The 25,544-nt window shown below is 37.9% G+C and overlaps 1 protein-coding gene across 2 annotated transcripts in view; it reads right to left on the reverse strand.

Annotated features, from left to right (window-relative positions):
• Nucleotides 1-12,038, reverse strand: part of AK8 (adenylate kinase 8) — a 2,747,949-nt gene extending 2,735,911 nt beyond the window's left edge. The window contains exon 1 of one of the 2 annotated variants that reach the window (XM_044058631.1): nt 11,839-12,038. In XM_044058631.1, the coding sequence (XP_043914566.1) occupies nt 11,839-11,925 (87 nt within the window). In that variant the 5' untranslated portion in view covers nt 11,926-12,038. The remainder of the gene's footprint in view (nt 1-11,838) is intronic. The other variant, XM_044058632.1, reaches the window with a different exon arrangement.
• Between the last annotated feature and the right edge of the window lie 13,506 nt (nt 12,039-25,544).

Genomic DNA, 25,544 nt, shown 5'->3' on the forward strand with positions numbered 1-25,544 from the left:
GCAGCTGAGACAAACTGCTAGCCTGCTGTGGTGGAAAAGGCATTTTGCTTAACTTTTTCATTCTGTGGCTGGAAGAAGGACCAACCATGGGAGTGACAATCTGCTCCATGGTCAAGACGAAACTGGTGCCTCTATCCTAGGTAAAACAAGCAACAATGCCAGTAAAACTACCAGTTCACAAACGTTACTTTTCTTGACAGAAAAAAAAAAACGCAGTAAAAAGCACTTTCAAACACTATGGCAGCCCCACATCCTTAAAGTAAACAAAGATTATCCACAGAAAATAGTTTATCAGTTACATGCCACTACTTTTAAATTGACAATGTGTGTGCCGTTTAAAAGTACATTACAGTCTCAAGACAAACCGTTAAAAGACAACGCTCCTAGCTTTAAAATAAAACTTTCATGAAGAAGAAAGTAATAAAACATCAGTAAAATAATAAGAAAATGGAAGTTTTTTTCCCACAAGGGGAACTTATCTGCCCAGCTAAAGAAAGCACAAGCTGACCTCGATCCTCACAAGCCTCAGCGAAGCATACTCTTTGGCAGCAGTGAATCTCTGAAGGGCTTTGCACCCGTACTTGTCTTTTAGTCAGCTCAGATGGAGCTACTTGACAGTTTGGGCATGTGGAAGGGGCCCTGAAGCTTTGGAAGCAGGCCGACTGTTAGATCCTTGGCAGATTATGACCGATGTAGTTAAGGCTACTGCAGCAGTTATCAATATGAAGAACTAGAACACATCTAAGGCTGTATCAATTCAAGTAACTTAATATGTGCATCTTATACAGCATGGAATAAGTTATAATGCCTTTAATGAGCATGTTTAATCAGTCAAAAAGCAAATAAATAAATAAAAAGTATCATCAGTGAGGAGCTCACATACACTTTTATATACAGAAAAGAGCACTTCTATAAAGCAAACTATTCTATTGCTTCATCTCAATACTGAACTGTCTGTTATGTGAGACTATATAACTTGTGAGTACTAGCATTTACTTTAGACGGTGTAACACAAAATAAATACTGCCTATATGCACAGTTTGGTACAATGTTTTAGGGATCAACAACTGCAACTGCAAATAATCAAAGAATAGTATGGAAAATAAAAATAATACTGCTGACCGCCTGTCCTCTTTGTGAAGAACAGAAAAACAAAAAGTTAGTGAGAGATAATGATGCCGAACGCCAAAGTCTTTACTTGGCGAGGGTTAATAGATATATATTTTTAAAGTCTGTAGTTTAACTAGATATATTTATAAATGTTTTAAATGTTCTTCACATTTAGATAGTTATGTGTTACATTTTTTAACAGACGAAGTTAGGTATTGTTTTTTATATGCTACACTATTAAATTTGCAGTTTTAAAGATTATTTATTGGTACAGTCATTGACAGCCAACAAATTCTGTATTTCTAAACTTCTAGTTTTCCCCATGGCAAACCTTCTCTTAACACAATCTATTGGTTCTCCTTTCTATTTGTTGCTGCTTAACCATCCCTTTTGCAAAAGGCACATACTAGGCTTCACCTGAAGTTTGCCTACATATCATGACTTCATAAAATCGGAGCCAATGTTATGTTAATAATGCAAGTGTGCTTCAAGATAAGGGCTACCCTAGCAGCAGTCACTTAAATGCGTACAGTAAAGAGAGATTTGCGACAGCACTGTTATTTCTGATTAGAAGAATTGAGCTGGATACTTTGCCAGACACTTAAAATACAAAAAAGAAAATATGTACTAATGTATGTGGTGGGGGAGGCCTTCAAACTCTAAAACCCTAATGTTAACAGCCAAATTGCAACTCCCATCACCACTCTTCTGTTCAATGCACAGACAATATCCTGCAGTTGTTACTGTTGTGTAGCAGTGGCTCGACTTCGCGCACATACTTTGCATTCCTTCTTGGGTACTGCTTCAAGAACTTATTCCCCCATATTAAATGATTACAACTGTCGTAGAAAGTATTAGAAAAAAAGTGGTCTGTGTTGTAGCTTACCTACATATTAAGAAGTAGAAAACATACGTTCAGGTTTTCCATGAAAAGTAACCACTATGTTAAAACTCACTGAATAAATGTAATGCGACATCCAAGTATTCAGAATTGCAAGATCAAAAGTATCATTAATCACACACTCAATATATTTTACAGCAGCACAAATTGTTATAAGTACCTACATTCATACTTTTAAGCAAAGTGCAGAAATGGTGCTAAAGCAGTTGTTTACAATTAGTCATGGGTAGTATTTCAAAGCCAGCCTCAATGCATCTGATAAACACAGAAACATGCTGTAAAGCAACTACCTTCAGGAAAAATACTAGGAAAAAAATTTATTTGAAATTGACACAGAGAGAAAAATGCCTGCATTCGTTTTCACTGTAAGACATCAAGAAAATTACATTACTAATGCTTGTGTGAATTTTACATAAACAGCTAAGGCATTACAGCTTCCAATATTAACTTCTTCTTCTTTCGGCTTTTCCCGGTTAGGGGTCGCCACAGCGAATCACCTTGTCTGCACATTGAATGGCAGTGGAGTTTTACGGTGTCGAGTTGCCAGCCCGGCGCCCAACCTTCCACAGAAGGCACACTCACACCTAGGGCCAATTTAGAGTGTCCAATCCACCTGCAGCATGTCTTTGGGATGTGGGAGGAAACCGGAGCACCCGGAGGAAACCCACGCGACCACAGGGAGGACATGCAGACTCCGCACAGAAGGCACCCCAGCCGAGGATCGAACCAGAGAACCTCTTGCTGCGAGGCGGCAATGCTAACCACTGCACCACCGTGGCCGCCCTACAGCTTCCAATATTAACAAACTAAATAAATACTATTTTCAATGTTCTTCTTCTTCTTTCGGCTTTTCCCGGTTAGGGGTCACCACAGTGGAATGCCGGTCTGCTAATGATTGGCAGAAGATTTGTACGGTGCTGAGGTGTCAGCTCCACACTCAACCTTCAACGAAGGCACACCCATTCACACATCTTTCGAATGCCACTCGACCACGAGGACAGACTCCACACAGAAGGCATTCCAGACGAGAATCGAATGGCAGAACCTCTTGCTGTTAGGCGACAACTCTACCGCTGCCTTTATTGAAAATAGTAAATAAATACTATTTTCAATAAAGGCACATACTTCCCTATACCACAGTTATGCTTAGACCAGTCTTTTTGCATAAATTGCCTACAAACGTCATAAAGCATATCTGAGACAAAGTATCCAAACTACAAATAAAAATAAATAAATAATTAACTGCCGTTTCAACATTTATGAAGTATTTACAAAAAAGTGTCTATGACCACCTGTTATCTTCATTCTAAGGTACCCCAAGAATTACACAATTCTGTTATGAAATGTATTGCTTATTTCTGAGCTCTATACCAATACACTTGCCCAACGTTTCCTGGAGTTCATTAATTCTAATGCTCTGGACCAGCTTGTTCTTACCCCCACTAGAGGTAGCAACATCCTTGACCTGGTCAATACTAACATGGGTGACCGTTGCTCTATATCAATAGTCAGCTCCTCCCTGGATAGATCTGATCACAAATTAATCACCTTGGAAATCCACATCCCTCCCACCCCCCCCACCTCCACCCCCTGCAAAGGTAACCGCCATGAAAAACTTCTCCAAAGCTAACTCTGGGCTCCTAAAAACAGAGGTGGCTAACTTCACGGCACCCATGCAAATGGAGCATAGTTGCGTGACTGCAGAATCATACACCAATGCACTGTATGAACACGTACACAAATGCATGGATCTCGCCATACCCAGTAGAACCAAGATGCTCTCCTCCAAAATAAGGAAGCCAATCTGGTGGTCCCCCTGCCATAAACAAACTCTACAACAGAAGGAGAAAACTGATGCAGAATAAGGTGAAGTCCCAAGACTGGAAAAACTCCCTTATCAGCATCAACAAAAAGTTGAGATCCCTCATCAAATCCTCTAAAGCTAGCTATGAAAACAGAATTGCAGCAGATAGTAAAGACGACCACAAGGCCTTCTACAGGTATGTAAAGAATCTCCATGGCAATACCCAGATTTGCTCTGAGCTACTACACAATGTTACCTTCTATACTGAGCCAACAGATATTGCCAGCATACTGGCTGACAGATTCAGTGCCAACTTTACCCCCCCCAAAGGACCAATCACAATACCAGTAGATTGCCAGGCACCCATTATTACTGCTGCACAGGTTAAAATAGCACTGTCCAAGATCAAAAATACAGCTTCTATGGGACCTGACAATATCCCTAGTTGTGCTCTACATGAACTACTGAGTGAATTGGCAACTCACATGTGTGCCCTGTTCAATCACAGACTCACCTCAGGCTTTGTCCCTACCGAATGGCACACTACTACAATCATCCCTCTCCACAAAAGAGGAGCGACTACAGACCCTGGGAACTATCGCCCCATTAGCCTGATGATTCTGATATGCAAAGCTATGGAAGGCATCATCATGGAACTAATAAACAAGGATATAGGAAATCTCCAAACTCTGAATCCCACACAGTTTGGTTTTGTGAAGGGTAGATCATGCCTGCTCAACTTGGTCGACTTCTTTGAGTCAGTCACCAGAGCTGGGGATGAAGGCAAGGTGGTTTATACAGCCTACCTTGATCTGGCCAAGGCTTCTGATACCATTCCCCACTCAGGAATCACTAAGCTTGGCATCAACCCCTATATAACTAAGTGGGTTGCAAACTGGCTCACAGACAGAATCCACAGTGTGAAAGTAGTTAACTCCAAGTCACACTGCCGACTAGTCACAAGTGGAGTCCCACAGGGTTCGGTCCTGGGTCCTCTCCTGTTTGCCATCTACTTCTCTGAAGTACAGGCCAACACAAAGGGACTCTGGCTGACAAAGTTTGCAGATGATTGCAAGTTCATAGGTTGGTACTAGGCTATCGGCCCTAGGGCCTATACAAGCCTAGCCATAACAATTCCCTGGCTATTTCCTCCCACACCATTTATTTCCCTGGACCCCTGTCTAGCAGGGTGATTGACATGATCCCTGGGGTGAATTTCCTTTCTCCCATCCAATCGTCAAGGTTCCTTTTGAAGAGGGCCAAAGAGGCACTCTGCTTGACATGTATGGGCAGTCTATTCCATAGTCTGGGCTATTAACTCCCCAAATGATGTTGGCATCCTACAGAATGGCCTCACTGAGACCAACGACTGGTGTTGGAACCATGGCCTTAAGCTCAATGCCAAAAAATGTGTTGTCCCCTCCTTTGGGAAAAACCTGGTTCTCATGAATTACCACATTGATGGTAGTCCACTGAACACAGAAGGCGTTATAAGAGCTCTGGGAACAGAGGTTGACTGCAACCTCTCTTTTGATCACAGCATTGCCACTGTGGTCAGAAAGTCCTATGTGGCACATCTCATTACTAAGGGTTTTGCATCCAGGAAGAAAGAGGTCAAAGTCTCCCTCTACTCGTTCCCCATTAGGTCAATCATAGAGTACAATGCCCCATTTGGCATGTACCTCACTAGACACCTGCAACAACTGGAGAGGCCACAAAAGTACCTCACAAAGAGGATTCTAGGCCTTAAACACTTGTCCTATATGGACAGACTCAAAAAAACTCCAACTATTCTCTGTATCATATCACCTACTTAGAGGCGATCTCTGCTTGACTTGCAAAGCCATGTCTGACCCAGCTCTGTTAGAAATGCTACATCTAAAGAAATCTCAATCCCTCCACACCACACGCTGCAGAGACCTCAACCTCATTACCACAATTAACAGAACATGCTGGAGGGACAGGTTCATAACTTAGAGACTGCCCATGCTATGGAACAGACTTCCCATACTTGCCAAGCAGAGCACCTTGCTGATCCTCTTCAAAACAAATCTTGAGGAGTGAATGGGAAACAGAAAATTCACCCCAGTGATAACTCCAGTGGCTTTACTCAACAGAGGCACTGGGAACTAAGGTCGGGTGGCACTATGTCAGGATAATCCTATGGCTAGGCTTGTAAAGGCCTTAGGGCCATTAGCCTAGAACCCACCTATGAACCCATGAACACTATCAAACCAATCTTGTTGTTTGAATTATATTTAGAACCACTGGCAAAGAAAATAAAGGACTCAGAAATTCAAGGATATAATTGGTATGGTAGTCAGGAAAAGCTGGCTCTGTTTGCAGATGATATTATTCTATACATGACAAAACCAGAAAGGGACATTACGGTGTTGTGGAACATTTTAAGACAGTTTCAATTCTTCTCAGGATACAAAATTAATGAAGCTAAAACAAAGGCAGAAGCGGTAAATTATGTACCCACACACGAACTGGTACAATATCCATATTTATGGGGACATGATAAAATGAAATATTTAGGAGCATGGACTAGAAATCAATCTGTGGTGGCAGCTTAGGGTATGTGGGAAGAGACTAAACAGAAGATAATACAAAAATTGAGAAACTGGAAGTTTTGTTATATGGATATGGATACCAAGATAAAAGCCATTAAAATGATTTTAGTCCCTTTAGTCTTATGCACAGGTCAGGCATACTTTTATCAACCGGAGGAGAAATTGTGGACAGCAATTAAAAAAAAAAAAGAGTTGAAGGATTTTATCTGGGAAGGAAAGACAGCAAGAGTCAAGTGGGATAAACTGATTCTACCAATAGAATAAAGTGGACTAGGATTACCTAATTTGAGGGGGTATTTTAGAACAACACAGTTAAACCTCTTATACATAGCACAGGCAGAAAATTATAATTTAAGGTGGAAAGGGATGATGATGACGCAGGGAGGAAGCTCAAGAAATAAGGAGAAATTGGGATTTTGGATGTAGACTCTTAAGGAGAACAACCAAAATCATACAAACTATTATATTCATAAAATAGCAGGGAGTATTCTAAAAACCAAACCAGCACAAGAATGGAGAAAAGATGGCCAGGTATGCAAACAACAGGCAAGAGGGGCTGGAATTTATTGGAGAAAATTGGCAAAGGAACCAAGGTATTAGGAACAAATAACTAGAAAAGGAAAGGTAATCAAATGGGAAGAGGCCAAGAATTTATTTGGACTGCAGGTTAGAGATTGCCTTCCATATCAATGATTGATATCAGAGTTTAGGCAAAGAGAAAGAAATAGGGGGTGTCCTAAATGAAAGACAAGCAATGGTAGAGGTTTTAATAGAATGTAGAACAGAAGCTGCCGTTAAAAAAGGAATAATTAGTAAAGCATATAAAATACTGCATAATAATTGCAAGACTCAATCAGAGGAGCTTAGAAAGGAGTGGGAAGAGAGATTGGATAAGCAATTCACAAAGAGACAATGGGGGGATATATGTATATCTCCCAAGTATGCAACAAAGTCTAGAAGATTTAGGATATTTGCCTGGAAATGTTTACATAAGACTCCAAAGACTTTTTCCTCAGGTGGATAGCAAATGTTGGAGGTGTGATGGGCAAGAAAGAGGTAGCTGGGAATATATTTTTTGGAGATGTGATGAGCTAGCAGACTTTTGGGAATTCCTGCTGGCTGCTCTGTCAGAGATGCTGGGTGGGCAGATTGGACTGACTGGGGAGATGATTTTTTATGAGTTATGCTATAGAATCGGAATTGCCTAGACATAATAAAGCCTTGCTGAGTGTAATTATGGTGGCTGCCAAAAAAAGCAATTACTAGAAAATGGAAATCAAAATGTAGACCAACTTTTCTAGAAATAGTGAATATAGTAACTGAGATAAAACCACTGGAACGGGGATCTTTAGAAAAGGGAAGGAGCAAACTACATAGAAAAAAATGGGAATTGTGGGAAAAGTATATGCAGAGCATGAATGAGGTTTAAGCGGCAGGATTTGAATGAACTACACAATGCTTAACTGCCAATGACTAGAATGCTCATAAGTGATTAGTAATGTTTACAATTACAGTTGTTTCAGTGGTGTCTGTGATGTAAACTGTTACAACTAAAGTGATTTCATTTTGTATGTTTTTCATTTATATAAATGTAAGATTGCCTTTGTCACATGTGGAAATTTAATAAAGATGTTGGAAAAAAATACCAAACCAATCAAAATTAAAAAGGGGAAAAGTCTTACTTCCCACTGACATCCTATGCACTTCAGTCAAAAATGAAAACCCAGTATCCTGTATTGACAAGTCTGGTAGCCACAGTGAAACCAAGACAAGTGTAGCTATTGAGCACATCTAACATAACATAACTACCATATTTTTTCTGCTAAGCAGTGAAAAATACCAAAATTACTTTATTCACAAAAATGCAAGTAAGCACACACATACAAGCACCAAACTATGAAAATAAATTGAAAAAGCTGCAAAACGCTATCAACTTAAATCACAACAGCCAACGACTGTTGTCAGAACCATGGCCTTAAGCTCAATGCCAAAAAATGTGTCCTCATCCTCTTTGGGAAAAAAATGGTTCCCATGAATTACCACATCAATGACAGTCCACTGAACACAGAAGGCGTTATAAGAGATCTGAGAACACAGGTTGACAGCAACCTCTCTTTTGACCACCACATTGCCACTGTGGTCAGAAAGTCCTTCTATGTGGCACATCTCATTACTAAGGGTTTTGCATACAGGAACAAAGAGGGAGGTCATTGTCTCCCTCTACTCCTCCCTCATTAGGCCAATCATTGACTACAATGCCCCATTTGGCATGTACCTCACTAGACACCTGCAACAACTGGAGAGGCTGCAAAAGTACCTCACAAAGAGGATCCTAGGCCTTAAACACTTGTCCTATATGTACAGACTCAAAAAACTCCAACTATTCTCTGTCTCATATTGCCTACTTAGAGGCGATCATCTCTGCTTGACTTACAAAGCCATGTCTGACCCAGCTCTGTTAGAAATGCTACATCTAAACAAATCCCAATCCCTGCGCACCACACACTCCAGGAACTTTAACCTCATTACCACAATCAACAGAACGTGCTGGAAGGACAGGTTCATAACCCAGAGACTGCCCATGCTATGGAACAGACTTCCCATACATGTCAAACAGAACACCTCACTGGCCCTCTTCAAGAGAAATCTTGATGAGTGGATGGGAAATAGAAAATTCACCTTGGGGAATCACTCCAGTGGCTCTACTCGACAGAGGCACTGGGAACTAAGGTCGGCTGGCACAACGCCAGGGTAATCCTATGGGCTTGGCTTGTAAAGGTTCCAGGGCCATTAGTCTAGTACACACCTATGAAGAAAACACATCAATTACACTAGTCAAAATGTGTCCTTTTTGTTTAACTTCTACTGTAAAACTTTCAGTGGCAGTAACGAGTTATGTGATACACTGTAAAGCGACTATGAGCTGTACATCTTAAAGCTGGCTCCAGTGAATTACATACATTAAAAGAAACAGCCAAAGATGGAGTTTTGATCTACATCACTGCATTACTTTAAAAATGTAAAATAATTCCTTTTTTTAAATGATGCTTTTGGTTAACAGCAAAACATGTGGGTTATGAAGTAAATGACAGTTTTACCTATGATGGAGGAGAGCAGCAGTCTGCTTACCATGGCTATGCCTCAAGATAAACAGCATCCGTCACCATGAGGAAACTGTGAATTAGCCACTCTCTGACACTTTGCTCAAGTGTATTACATTCTTACATAAATTCTTCTATATTCCAGTACATTAGTGAATGAATAATTTGTCCTTCCATAATGAATAAACATTAAAGCAGATATTACCTGAATACACCTTGGGGAGCAGCACAAAAATGCCTCTGCATAGGGGTGGGGCCAGGGAGAGAGAAAACATCTATAAGGGTGATTTCTTTAATGAGAGATGATTAAAAAAGCAAAAAAGAAAAAAGCTGAAACCAAAGATTTTATTTTAAAAATGCATTATCAGCATTATATGACATCTTGGTACTCAAGCAGATTCCTCATGAAAAATAACATCTATTTCTAAACTTAATATCTAAGCTAATATAACCGCAGTATCACTGGTTGAACAGGCAGCACACTCGCCTTTAGCATGGAAGTCTATGGGTTTTACTCTCACACCAGATAGATCGATTGCTGACACTGCAGTGAACCCCAAGGATTGTACTGCACTCCTGAATGCCCTGTCCTTCAGATAAGATGTCAAACTGAGGCCTCATCTGCCTGAGTTGGTGGCAGCTCAGGTGTCTGTAAAAGATTCCACGGCACCTATCAAAAAAGGGCAGGGTCTGATGTTATTCCTAAGTGACTTAATATGAACACATGACATAACATTTGCATGTTATTTTGAGAGATATGCAAATTTCCATTGTTCAAATTGCCTTTAGGCTTTTATGGATTCTCAATTGCCTGGGTTAATAAGTCATAGGCTGGTTTACAGTTCACAGTCTATTAGCCAACACCTTTCCCAATTATCAGCCAACATCAAATCAAGCACTTGACATGAAGCCATTTCTCTGTGGCTCTAGCCCCACCCCTTAGTGGGTGATGTGAGCACCCCTGTCACCACAGGAACCTCCTTATGGCCTCTTCTGTTATATATGTCCTCCCAAACACATCCCCTTGTGGTCTACCATCACTGGTTTTAGACTGCCAAGCGCACCTTTCCTAAGTAATAGCCTTTTGGCATCATGCAGACATAGTCTTGCATGGGAGCAAATGGCCACTGGAAAACCACCACCACTCACCCCTCGGGATGGGCAAAATGATGTTACCTGCTCCAGCTATTTTAGCACCCCAAGTCACTACTTGTGCTCAATCATCAAGGCATTATTCCTCTGCTGCACACAGACAGGCAAACAAAATCCTTCTTTGTGAATAACATTACTTCAAAATTACATGTGGAATAATGTGATGTGTGAAGAATGAACACAAATACAGCAGTGCACTTAATTTAGAAAAAAAATGTACTTTTCACTGGAAATTTTCATAACTCCCAAAGTAATGTGCAAGAGTTATGAATCCAAATGTTTTTATTCTGCTACTCCCACCCCACCATCATTGTAAAATATGTGATGCAAGTTGTTTCTTTATGTATTTCTTCTTCTGTCTGTTCCACCATATTTCTACACCTTTACTGCATAAGAAAACTAAGCATTGCGAAGGTGAGCAAGAATGTGGGCCATGTTTGGGGATTTATTTCCTGAACTTACATTAGCATGACTGCTCTATCAGTATAAATGTGTGTACGATCATCCTCAAGAGACCTCCTTCTACGAACATAAATAAATGCGATATAAAAAAAGTAGTGCACTGTGCATATCCTACTGACCATAATTTGAATTAAGGAAGCACAGACAGTCTCAAAGATCACACATCCCCATACCTCTCAACTGTCCACATTTTCACAGAATGTCCAGATTTTTGCCTCATATTTTACAGTTGTTCCTCATGAAATGTGCGGTTTGCTGGCAAATCACTGAGGATAGAAGTCATTACATAATGAGAAATATTTGAGCTTCAGACTCCACATCCTTCAGAAAATACAGGCTAACACATATGCTGTTATTCTAGCGACTTTCTAAGTTTATAGGAACAATATTTAAAATCTGTCCCTATCTTAGGGCCTTTGTCCCACCATTATTTTACACTTTGTCCACTTTTTTTTGGCATTAAGAGGTTGAGAAGTACGCACATCCCAAATAACACCTCCAGACTATCATATGTGCTCTACGATGAAATGAGACCGACAAAAACGCTTCGCTAACAGTTTCACAGACTACCACACGGGATTTTTGAGAACTTTCTTCTAAATCTTAAGACTGCTTAAAATAAAAACTACCATAAGAAAGACAAAAATGACGTCTCAGACATAAACCTTTAAATAGCAGGTCTTTATCTCTATGCATAACTTTTCTGGTGTGCGATATTATATATTATTATACCTGTATTAAATCAAAAATCCCGTGCTGTTCTGCATATACACTAATCTCAGGTGGCACTCGCAAAGGTTTCGCCGTGGCATCCATCATTCACCACTAAAACAAGAACGAAATAAAGGTGTACTGAGAAATTTACAGGCAGTGCACAAAACTGCAACAAATAGTTGAAGTACAAGAAGGAAAACGCCACTTGTTGCCAAGCTTGGCTAGTTGTTGCTATGGTCTCGCTGACGTACGTAACATGCGACAGGTTCAAAAGTGTGTACACTTGTTTTCTCCCGGGGTGTCTCAGTCTTTCATTTTATTAAAAATGTTTTGTATCCACTGTCCCTCTTCACCAGTATTTTGTTAGAATAGTACACCGACTCCCCCCTTTAGAATTAATAGGTCGGAGCACACCTGTCAACCTGCAGTTGAAAATATGTATTCATTTACTCGAAAATAGGTAATTCCAGATAGAATACGTGTATAGATGTATATATACACACTCACACGTGTGCACACTAGGTTTACCACCTGTCCGTCTTTGCGCAGGGCAGTCCCTATATGGGGTGTTGTGAACTGTGGGGGATCACAAAAATGGCAAATACCCCGAGATTATTAGGGCACAAATATTTGCTAAGTTTTCTTTGTAGTTGCATAAAACGATTATTTTGTATCTGAAACACCTAATGTTATGTGAAACAAATAGGAAACTCAAATGCTGCAAGAATAAGTTTTTATTTTGGAAAAAGGTGAAGTTATAGCTTTTGCACTGGCTGTGGGTATGGTTTGTCCTGCAAAACCCCACGTTTCTACAAAAATGCCGCACTTTGGGCATTTCAAAAGGTGGCAACCCTAATGCACAAAAGTCTGGATAGCTAATTGGCATATCATTTGAATAGGACTGGGCTACTACTCAGAAACACAAAGTTTAAAACACAAGTTAGGCAAAAAATGTACTGAATGTTGTAAAGGAAATAAAAGATATGGAGGTGGGAAATTTAGAAAAGGGAATAAGCAAATTATACAAAATAAATGGAATCTATAAGACAATACATGCAGAATACTGCTCATCAGGAGAAAGGTTTGAAGGAAGCAGGGATTGAGCAATGTGTGTAATGGAGTGAACCATAATTGTTAATGTGTATGTATACTGCAAGGAAAATATTACTACATTTAATTGCTCTTCATATGTACTTGTGTCACTGTCTAAAACTGGGTTTGATAAAAATGTTTAAAAATTATGCAAAAATCTAAGCACAGTATCAAAGGCACAGGAAAAACCTATAGACTTTAATAAGTCATTGTAAAATTCTGCTCCATAAGGTCATTTATTTTTGTTTCTGCAAATGTGAGATGCAAGATATGTGTCCTCTTGCTTTAACTTGTCGGTGCTGTAAGTATGTTGGTCATGTAGTTTTGTTGTGTGTGAAGGGGTAAGTCATGCCTGGAAATAACAATGTATCTCCAAAACCAGGCATATCACACGAAAGGGTAAATCAAGCCTGAAAATATCAATGTGTCTCCAAAACTAGGATGTGAGTTATTGCCAGCTATGCCAGTAGAGTAGGGTAGTAATACAGATGCTTGATGTTGAAAATGTATTTATAAAGTTGCTTATATTAAAAACAATGTACCAACAGTGGGTCTTGCTGAACAGAAAAGAAATACACATGTATGTCAGACTGTATTGTAACTGTTGAAATGAATATATTGTAAAAAAAAGATACTGGAAGAGAAGAGGTTAATCTCAGTCTAGCTAACTTTGAAAAATAGTCTGAAATTACATTACCTGGTTTAGGCCATTAAGATTGTATCTTACAGTTCTGATTGCAGCCAGAGACAAAATGGCTGTGAAAACCAGGACTAGGAATCCTACTGTATTGTCCTTAAGGGTGAACTAATTGCTACCCTGGAAGGATGGATGTTTTTGAAATTATTTTGTAGCTTCCAGATGCTATAACACATCTTAGGAAAGCTCTCTGTGTGTGTATTATGACACATATTTGCTAGATTCTGGTTCAGTTAATAGTAAAGGGGTAGTGTGGGAACCAGAAATCAGATGACCAGATAAATATGATGTCATTCTGTAGTCCAGCACTGAAATGATGTTTTAATACTAAATGAGACAGAAGTCTCAAGGCAATCTGTTTCTGAAACCTGACAAAGAAGGACTACTCACCTATATCATCTTCCTTGCTCTAGTAAGTGAACTAGGGGACAGTAATTCTTTAGACCAGCCAGGAAAACATAGTGAGATTAGTTAAGTATTATTTTTCTGTATCTGTCTGAATCTTTCTATCAGAGTTATTTTTAATATTTCCTGTGAATGAAACTATGGTGTTTATTGTAAATATGTATTTAGTATTTTTATGTTCTTGTATTACTTATTATTAAATATATTTAAACTTTACATTTTGGCTGGTCTTTTAGAGAACATTTTAACCTTTGAGAGTACTTATATTTATTTGGTAATTTTTTTATCCTGTATGGCATATTTTACCATTGTGGACTTTTACTTCTTTCTCGGCTGCTTTGGATTTTTATTTTTGTTGCTGCTGCTGCTGCTTCACATTCTGCTAAGGAAGTAGACATGGCTGGTGCTGATTCAGAAGCTATTGGTCTTGAATACCGCCCTGTGACACCATGTACAAGAACATTCAAGGAAAGAGCAAAGAGAATGGTAAATATGAATAATAACCCTCTATTATTTGTTCAACTGAATGCTAATGGAGAATGCAGTGACCCTGATATGTGTGAGGATGAGTGCCTCAAATTTTAGAACTAGAAAAAGAACTGTTTAAACTTAAATGCATGCAATGGCAAAGACTTCACTTAGAAGCATGCCTCCATTTTAAAATAGTTCCAAGAGGCTTGCGTGTTTTATGTTTGCCTTCCTATGGGGAGGCTTATTGTTGGCCAGATGACAAGCCCTTAATTTAGATACCATCTTTAAGTATATACAGTTGTTGCTGGACTTTTTTTCACCTATTGAAAATGAACTGGTTCAAAAAATAGAGAAGATGCAGAATGAAATAGAAAAGAACTTGGATAATGATATGTATTTTGGAAGGCTAGACACTCTGTTTCATTCCCTCAATACTTATGATGAAAAACTTCAGCGTATTAAAATATGGAAGTTACAAAGAGACTATACTGATTTTTCTAAGGGTAATGTCTTTGTTTGGCCTAGATTTAACCCTGATACTGAAAACATGAATGAAAATGCAATTGAAGTTGAACATTCAAAGGGAAGGGCTCAACCGGAAGTGAAAGGACCCAGCACGTCTGGTTTGGTGGTAACAGTCCAAGAAGCACCAACATTTTCTAAAAACACAGTGGTGAATGAAAATGAGTTACAAAATGAAAATTTGAGTAAAAATGGCTGTACACTGCAGCTCCAATATAATGCAGCCACTAACAATGGCAAAAGCTTACACAAAGAACTGGGAGCCAGACCGAAAGTGATGCCTTTGATTGTTTCAGGTTTTCCTACCCTTCCAGTTCCTGTGAGAATGAAAAACACACAGCGAAAAGAAAGATCACCCAACAGAGGCAGGCAAAGAGGAAAAGTGATGAGATAAAAGGTACTGCAGTTCATACTGATGAAAGTATTGTTTACAATCTTTCTAAATGTGTTTTATCAGACTCTGAGCTTACCCTGTTGAATAGAGGTATGTATTTTATACCAGCACAAAGTGGCAGAACACATCAAGTGCTTTCTGACTTACATTTATTTGGGAGAAAAGTTCTCCTTAAATTACTGTTTAGTCAACAGGACAATGATAGTACTCAGATACCCTTGAAGAAACCAAGTATGTTTATACCACCTGCACATCCTGTTATGGACACTTTTTTTGAATTTATGCACAATGGAAATGTCTTATATATTAGATACAAAGAAGAGTCATAATTATTATAATTTAACTGAATGTGAACTGAAAGCTCTTAACAATTTGAAGAACAACTTTGATGCTACTATCTGAGCAGCTGATAAGGGGGGCTGGAATTATAATACTTGATAGAGGAGATTACTTATAAGATATGTTGAAAATGCTTAGAGAAAATGTTACTTATCAGGATATAACATGCAACCAAGTGAGTGATTTTATTGCACATGTAAAACATACTTTAGATGATTTATTGCAATCTGATGTTATAACTGAAGACATATATAGGTTTGTGATAGTTGAACAACCTGTTATACATATATTGAAAGGTTTACCCAAGATTCATAAGAATCTCCTCAAACCTTCCAATAGACAAATAGTATCTGGCAGAGGTTGGGTAACTGAGTTCTGCTCCATATGGGTGCAGAGGAAACCTAAAATAATGTTATCCCATGAGACAGCAGTGATAAATGACACTTCCTGTTTCTTACAATCTCTGAGTGACACTTATGAATCTATAACTGGCTATAAAAGTTACATATTTGTGACTTTAGATGTAAACAATTTATTTACTGTGATTCCGAATTCTTATGGAATCACAGCTGTTAAAGATTTTATTTTAACTCATGCAACATTTGAGGAAAAGAAAGTTACACAGATACATGCTTTTCTTGAATTGATCTTGGGCAATCATTTATTCATGTTTTATGATCAATATTGACAGAGAGATGGTGTAGCCATGGGTACCCCCTGTGTCAACACCTATGCCAACTTGGTGTTGGCACAGTGGGAGGCCACCCATGTTCTATCTAGTACTTGTCCATGGAAGACAAATTTGAAAATATGCCATCGTTTTGTGGATGATATATTTATTTTATGGAGTGGTACAACTGAAAAATTATTGTTGTTTGTTAGATACTTGGAAAACACAACAGATTTCTTATGTTTTACTGTGAGCTATTCTGCTAAATGAATAGATTTTTTAGATGTGAAGATCTACAAAGATTTGACTGGCAAACTATAAACCAGAGTATATAGGAAAAGTTGTTGAAGAAATAACATGTCAATGTCTGACAGTGTGCACCCAAGGCACATTTTTGATAATGTAATGAGTGGGCAGGGGCTAAGAATTTCTAGACTATGCACTGAAGATAGTATATATGAAAGTGAGTTAGATAACATGCAGTATATGTTTCCTAGTCATGGCTATCCAACACAAAGAGTTAAGCGAACAATAGATAGGACAAAAAATTGGAGAAGGAATAGAGGCGAGCCATGGTTCAAATGTAATATGGGCAATTCTGACAATGGGACTATTGTTAATGAACAGAAGCTAAGAAATAACCTGTTTGTGAGAATAAATTTACACTATAATAGTAATATTGATGCCATATCCCAGGTAATAAAAAAGAACTGGACGATTTTACATACTGATGACAAGATGAAAGCACTAGTAGGTCCCCACCCCAGATTTGCTTATATTAACAGTCAAAATCTGAAGCAGATTTTATGTAACAACCTACTTCCCAACAAGTCCACAACACATAGGAAGAATTTGGGAACTTTTAAATGTAAGAAATGCAAGGCATGTCAATATATTAAAGAAAATAACATCTTTGTACACCCTGTGTCATGTAGGAAGTATATATCTAAACTACATACAGACTGTAGAACTAGAAATGTGGTGTATTTAGCTGAGTGCATATCATGACAAGCATTTTATGTTGGGAAGACTAACAGAATGTTAAAATAATGTATACTGCAACATATAAGTGACATCAGATTATGTTTGAGAAGTAATGCTCTATATCAACATATTGAAATAAATAAAGAGCATAGATTTCAGTTTATGGTGTTCTACATTCAACAAGTGAGTATGGGGAGTGACATTATACATAGTACTGAATTAGCTGAGTTAAGATGGATAGCTGAATTGCAAGCTAACCATACACCTGGGTTAAATGCATGTTTGCCTTTAAAACTCTTATTGAAGGGGTGTAGGGTCTGCTATCAATTCTAATTGGTTGCTATTTGTTTAAATATGGTTGATTTTAACTGTTTGTTTAGATCTGATGAAGAGCTAATGCTCGAAAGTGCATATGTGTGTTAAAGTTTTAACCGGTTGTGGTGGCTCCAGTGGGTTTTCTTTTTATCCTGTATGGTATATTTTACCACTGTGGACTTTTACATCTTCCTTGGCTGCTTTGGATTTTTATATTTATTTGGTGACACTTTGGCCACTCCTGAAAGCTTTGCTGTATTATATTAGTATTAATTTTACTCAGTATAATTAGATAGCCTTGTAAGAGCCTTAGAGCAGCTGGCTTTGGACTGTTCTGGTGACAGTATCTGCCTTATAGTCTTGGCAGAGGGGGCATAGCTGGTATATCTTTGCCAGCCTTTCCCAGGTGTGTGTGTGTGTGTGTGTGTGTGTGTGTGTGTGTGTGTGTGTGTGTGTGTGTGTGTGTGTGTGTGTGAGAGAGAGAGAAAATCAAATCTCAAAGAGTGTGTATGTGTCAGCTACTTGGAGCAGGGACACAGAGCACTGGTTTCACAGAAAGGGTGGTGGAGGACTTGGCTTGGAACACTCAGCTGAGGACTCAGCTCTACAGCTGTGTCAGTTGGGAGTATTATTTGGGGAATGGAGAGAGAGACAGAGAGAGAGAGTGAGGGAAACCCAGCCCCAGGACTGAGTGTGTTCCTTGTGTGCTCTTAAGGAAAATTGTGCTTGGTGCAGAGAGCTCCATCTGGAAACACTGTATGTATATATCTTTGTTCCAAGTGAATGTCCCTCACCAGTGTCAGTGGTGAGGATTGAGGCTCCCTGATTACTGGCCCAGAGGAGGGACATCACACCAGGTATATCATGCGAAAGAGTAAATAAAGTCTGAAAATGTCAACATATCTCCAAAACCAGGCATATCATATGAAAGGGTAAATCAAGCCTGAAAATATCAACATATTTCCAAAACCAAGTATATTGTGGGTAAATCAAGCCTAAAAATATCAATGTATCTCCAAAACCAGGTATATCATACAAAAGGGTAAATCAAGCCTGAAAATATCAACATACCTCCAAAAGCAGGTATATTATACGAAAGGGTAAATCAAGCCTGAAAATATCAACATACCTCCAAAAGCAGGTATATTATATGAAAGGGTAAGTCAAGCCTGAGAATAGGTAAGTACTATTAAAATAGGTGCAGTTGAGAGGTCTGGGTGAGTGGCACCCTACCTTACATTTTTTTTCTTTTAGTTTGTCTATATTGCTAATAGGGTTTTATGCTCTCTTACTAGATTTACTGATTTTTGTTTATAAAGTCACACCTGTTTATGGGCACATGTTTTACCAAATAAATACACTTGGTCTATATAAATATTAACTATCAGTGACTGCATAGATTCTAGTCTATGAAGACCTTGCAGTGTGAAAAACAAGAAAGTGCCCATCTTTCTGATACTTTGTTGCAATAGAACAGTGCTATGATTTTTAATGTACAGAGACTGACATTTTAGGCATAGTTTTACAACCCCTGTCCCCTGATACACACTCACAGACACCAAAAGTATAAACAAATGATGGTGAAAGGGAGAAAACTCAAGAATCAAGAAAACAGGAGGATTTGGGGTGCATATCCTTAAAGAAAATAATAACCATCATACAGAATATTATAATTATGGGGTCTGAATGGAGAGATGATAAGTCAGCAAGCAAAGGAGAGTAATATTGCTGAAATTGAATTTATCCTCAAGTCTTAGTGACTGCCTTCATGAGGTGGACCCTGTTTTTCACAAGATCTCACCAAGGCGATACTGATATATTGACTTTACGTTATATAGCATATAACATGGACAGACATAAGTCAAAACTTAAAGGAAAACTTCACCCTAGAAATTAAAAAATCTGTTTTTTTTTCACTTTGTTTTTGTTTCCTGACCTATTTTAAAAACTCAAAAATCACTCTGCTTTATTTGTAATTTTAGCCTGTTTTTCACAATATGGCTACCAATGGGCTTGAAATATCATTGCGATCTTGTTCTTCCTCAACCCTTTCACTTTCCCATAATGCATTTCAAGTCTGCTTTGTATGACTTATGCCAGACATAAGGAAGTAATGACTCATGCCAGGCATAAGGAGGTACTGTAAATTCCCATGCCATTGACATAGAATGGTATTTGTGTGAGTCACTGTAATCTTCTATACTTTATGTCTCTAATCACCCTCATTTATGTTTGGATCACAGCTTGTTTTACATTATTCTTAGAAGTTATCCAGCTACAGCCAGAAAAGTAGCTAAACTGAAGGCCTTTGGTCAGGGTTTTCTTTTGTAATTCAAGAGGAATTGACAGTACCCTCCCCTCACAATACTGCAGAGGTGTTAAAACTGTCACTGCACTGAGATACCCTTGCAGAATCAAGTGAAATTGACAGCTCATAATGAAAAGGAAGGGATTTCCAATATAATTCTCTTCCTCTCTGCCTGCAGTAGGAAGATTTACTTATTTATTTATTTAAATAGTTCATTAATTTTTCTGGGTGCAAGTAGCAGAAACTCCTTGATTATTTTGATTTGTTTTATTACTAGTAACAATTGATTTACCCCTTACTATATCTATAACACAATATTACTGTTAACTTAGGTTTACATAACTGTTTCCTTCTGAGGAACAACTGCCTTTTGGCATGGTTTTTTTTTTCTGTAATTTCCTGACATTCCAGTCATCTCCAGATTTGATAAATTACAACAAAACACTAATTTGGCAAACCTGACTCTATGATACTGGCACAGTAAAAGAATGTACTGAAAATTATCTCTATTCCACAGTCCATGCAGTGCAACATTTTTTTTTCAGGGGAGGGGAGTGGGTACTGAATATTTTAGGAAATTCTGTATCACTTGCATTAGTCTTATAACTAATGCATTCTTTTTGAACATACTGTGCTATTCTCAAATTCAATGGCAAACTATTAAGCAATTCAGTATTCCTTACCTTAGCATCAGTAATTTCTCATTGAGGCACTCCTAAAATATCCTAAAATATTCAGTATCTACTCCCCTCCCCTGAAAAATATCATCTGTGCCAGTATCAAGGCATCAGGTTTGCCAAATTAGTGTTTTGCTGTAATTTAACAAATCTAGATGTGACTAGAATGTCAGGAAATTACAGAAAAAACATGCCACAAGACAGCTATTTAGCAGAAAGAAATAGTTACACAAACTTAAGTTACAGTAATATTGTGTTGTAGATATAGTAAGGGATACATCAATTGTTACTAGTAATAAAACAAACCAAAATAATCAAGCAGCTTCTGCTACTTGCATCCAGAAAAAATAATGAAACTATTTAAATAAATAAATATTCCTACTGCAGGCAGAGGGGAAGAGAAGTCCTTTCCTTTCCATTATGAGCTGTCAGTTGCACTTGATTCTGCAAGGGTCTCTCACTGCAGTGACAGTTTTAACACCTCTGCAGTAGAGTGGGGAGAGGGGACTATCAATTCCTCTTGGACTACAAAAGAAAACACTGAACAAAGGCCTGCAATTTAGTTACTTTTCTGGCTGAAGCTAGATAACGTCTAAGTATAGTGTAAAACAAGCTCTTAGCCAAACATAAATGAGGGTGATTAGAGACAGAAAAGAAGCAGTCCTTTTACAGAAGGTAAAGAAGAAGACAGTAACTCACACAAATCCTATTATATGTCAATGGCATGGGAATTCACAGTAACTTCCTTATGTCTTGCATGAGTCATACAGAGCAGACAAAATGCATTATGGGAAAGAGAAAGGGTTGACGAAGAACAAGATCACGTTGATACATCAAGCCCCATTGGTAGCCATGTTGTGGAAAACAGGCTAAAATTACAACAAAGATAGAGTGAAAAAACAGATTTTTTTTTTTAGTTAAGGTGGAGTTTTCCTTTAAAAAAGATAGCTGGGTGCACAAGACCCAGGATAAAAAGGTGCCCAATCCTGCTAGGAGCACTCATGCCACAATTGGAAAAAATGACAGTGTAGAATCCTCAAAATATGGAAAACATTCCTACAATAGGATCAGACCAGGTCCAGGGAGAGGATGTCCCCCTGTTGTAGAAGGAAGTAGCAGTCCACAAAAATCACAAAAACTGATAGGCCAAAGAAGAGCCATAAGGATGATAGAGTGGACTATTGAGGATAAGAAAGAAATTATGCATTGTAACTATTATGCAAGAAGCCCAGAATTTCCAGACACAAGATGTACAAAAAGATTAAGAGAGAAATTAGAGGAAAGAAAAATACTTCCACAAGAAAAAGTGTCAGAAGCCTCATATAAAAATGTGTGTTCATTAATACAACAGATTTGTGAAAAACAATATACAGACCAATAAACTTTGATCTGTTTGGAAAAAGAAGCATCCAAAGAAGTGCAAAAATATAAACAAAAAAACACAGAGATTTTAAAAAAGTATAAAAAAGAAATATGGACATGGGAAAGAAAGAGATATTTGATATGGTGCAATATTTATGCAAAGTTGAAAGCCAAATTAATTAATACAAAAAAAAAAACAGCCCCAAAGATATTCAAAGAGAAATACAGGAATAGGCATGCGCATATGGAAAACTTCACAAAAAATAATATCAGAATGAAGGAATGTAGAAAAGAAGATTAGTAAAGCAGACGTTAAACAAATAGAAGTTGATGTTATGGAATTCCTGCAAAGTGAAGGATTTGATGTAGAAGGTCTAACACGGATTTCATCACAGCATGGAGGAAGCTCATTTTGAGTGAAAGCGCTTATCGACTGCATCTTTACATGTATTGTGTTTACTACAATACTGTGGATTAAAGCTTTTTTATATACTAAGAGTGGTTTCGTTCATCTGGTCAGCTATACTTCACCACAGATTATTGGGTTGGTTCATATTATAGTATATACTTTTGCCGTGCATTGTGAGGTATTCATCCGTATAGGACAACCGTTGGCAATTTTTATTTTAACATTTGTTTACTAGGATTGTCTGACTGGACACCAAGTGTCCTTTTTCAACAGAGTCCTGGGGAGAAAAACTGCACAAGTTTACATAGTAATTTGGTGAAATAGTTCACAAAGTTTAACAATATTTATCAATAATTAAAAAAGAAAGATTAACCATAGTTTAAAAAGTTTAACATGTTAATTAGAAAAAAAACTGATTACAAGATATGTAGGTGAGCCTAAGTACAGTATATATACAATCTAATATAACTTCCCTTCTTAGTCTAGCAGAAGCATACCGGTGTCAAGCGGGAATGGAAATCAAAACCAGAAGTAGATAAAAATCAGGCACCAACTGAATGTGCCAAAAAAAGAAAGAAAGAATATAAGGTGAATGATCAGATAAGAAGGCAAGAAATGTGGAAAATGCATAAATACAGTTGCAAGTACAGAAAACTCCTAGAATAAACTCATGTTGATCAGGATCGAACGCAGGAATGGTTAAGGAGAGGAGAATTCAAACCAAGAGATGAAGGGTTAATATTGGCGCCCCAAGATAGTGGGCCATGTACATGCTGGTTTACAAAGTCCATTGAACATGTGGGAGAAACAGACAAATGTAGGTTTTGTAAAAGAGAATTGGAAACAGTCGCACATCTCGTTGCTGGTTGTGACATACTAATGGTAGCAGGACTGTATACTGAAAGGCATAACAATGTGGCAAGACTATTGCACTGGAGGTTGTGCAAACATTATGGTACTGAAGTGGCTGAAATACACTGGAAACATGAACCACAAAGCATCACAGAAAATTATGAAGTCTACATCACATGAGATCACCCATTACCAAGACTTCAAAAGATAGATGAGAGAAAATTGGATATAGTGGTCCATAAAAAGAAGACAAAAGTAGCACTGATCATTGAAATTGCTACACCCAGTGACTACAGTGTCTTGCATACAGAGAGACACAAAGTCATAAAATATCAGGATTTACAGGAAGAAATGAGAGCAACATGGAAGAAAGATACCCAGACAGTTCCAATAGTAGTAGGAGCAACGGGTCTTATAAAAAAAGAATCTACAATCATATTTAGATATGTTACCAACACGTGACTCTGTACGAATTGCAGAAGGAGTCATTACTGGGCATACTGCAGCTGCTAGAAGACTTCTGGCTAACATCGAAGATTGAAAAAATACTAATTTCATAAACTTTAATTATACTTTGATTTAGGAATGGGGTCCATTCCCGTCATGGTATTACAAACCCAAAAGATATGGAGAAATTAAAAGAGAGAAACAATATTATTTACATAATGTAGCAGAAAGTATTTTAAAACTAAGCTAATAGTAGAATGGAGAAAAGAGATTGAGCTAATAGGGATGACTGCAATTAGGGGTACACAGAATTGGCAAGAGGGTGCTGAAATTTATTGGAGAAAACTGTCAGAGGAACCAAGGTATTGGGAGTAAATAACTAGAGAAGGAAACCATATCCATAGAATGGGAAGGGGCCGAGAAGACATTTGGATTGTAAGCCAGAGACTGCTTTCCCTATCAGGGATTGATATCAAAGTATAGGCAAAGAGAAAGGGATAGAGGAATCCTAAGTGAAAGACCTGCTCTGGGAGAGATTCTAGTTGAATCTAGAACAGAAGCAGCTATTAAACAATGGATAAGAATAATTAGCAGGACATATAAAATATTGGATCATACTTTTAGGAATGAACCAGAGAAGTCAGAAAAGACTGGGAAGAAAGAATGGATAAGCAATTCACAAGGAAAAATGGATGGACATAACGTATGGCTCCCAAGTATGCAACAAAGTCTAAAAGATTTAGAATTTTTGTTTAGAATTGTTTGTATTGGTATGTTTATACCCCAAGTAGACTCCAAAGAATTTTTTCTTCACGTAGATGGCAAAAGTTTTAGGTATGATGGGGAAAAAGGCGGTAACTGGAAACATGTTTTGGGAGTGTAATGAGTTGGCAGACTTCAAAATTTCCTTACAGAATAAATACTCTGTCAGAAATATTGGGTAAGCAAATACGTGTAACTAAAGGAATGATTTTTTTTTTTTTTGAGCTGGAATACAAACTTTGAATTGCTTACAAATAGTAAGGCTTTGCTAAATTTAATTGTGTTGGCTGCCAAAAAAGTAATTACTAGAAAATGGAAATCAAAGTATAACGCAAATGTATTTAAAGTACTGAATACTGAAACAGAGGTAAAAGAACTTTAAGTGGGACCTTTTGAAAAGGGTAGCAGCAAATTACATAGAAAAAGTAGAAATTATGAGAAGAGTACACAGAGAATAATGTTCTAGAGGATGAGTGAGATTTAATGGAAGGCAGGAATTGAGCAAGTCATAGGTTCATAGATTACTACTAGGCTAACTGCCCTTGCGGGCCATTTTAAGCCTAGCCAGTTACCCCATGTAAGAACCAAACCCTGGATCTTGTGTCTGTATGGTAAACACATTAACCATTAGGCCAACCACACAACCCCTACCTGTCTAAGTTTACAGACTAGAGAATACAGTACTTAAGGCACTCTGTGACACAAGCATGGACTGGTGGTAGCTACAAAAAAATAAAACAAGATATATTATGTTTTTAACTAGGAGCATGTTAATATGTTTTGTTTTGTTTTATATAAATGTGTGTTTGCCTATCTCTTAAGTGATAATTCAGTAAAGGTGTTAAAAAAGATTGTTAATCTAAAGTGTCCTACAGTGGAGAAATTAATCTTTGTATTCATATTTTCACAACTGAGAGAGGCCTACATTTAATTGTGGTTTGTGGTGTGAAACACCAATGTGGGAGACAGGACAATGAACTGAAAATGTTAGTTTATATTATATTATTTTGGAAATATT

Source organism: Protopterus annectens, chromosome 16.part0 (genome assembly GCF_019279795.1).
Source record: "Protopterus annectens isolate FY-2018-M chromosome 16.part0, PAN1.0, whole genome shotgun sequence".
NCBI classification, from domain to species: domain Eukaryota; kingdom Metazoa; phylum Chordata; order Ceratodontiformes; family Protopteridae; genus Protopterus; species Protopterus annectens.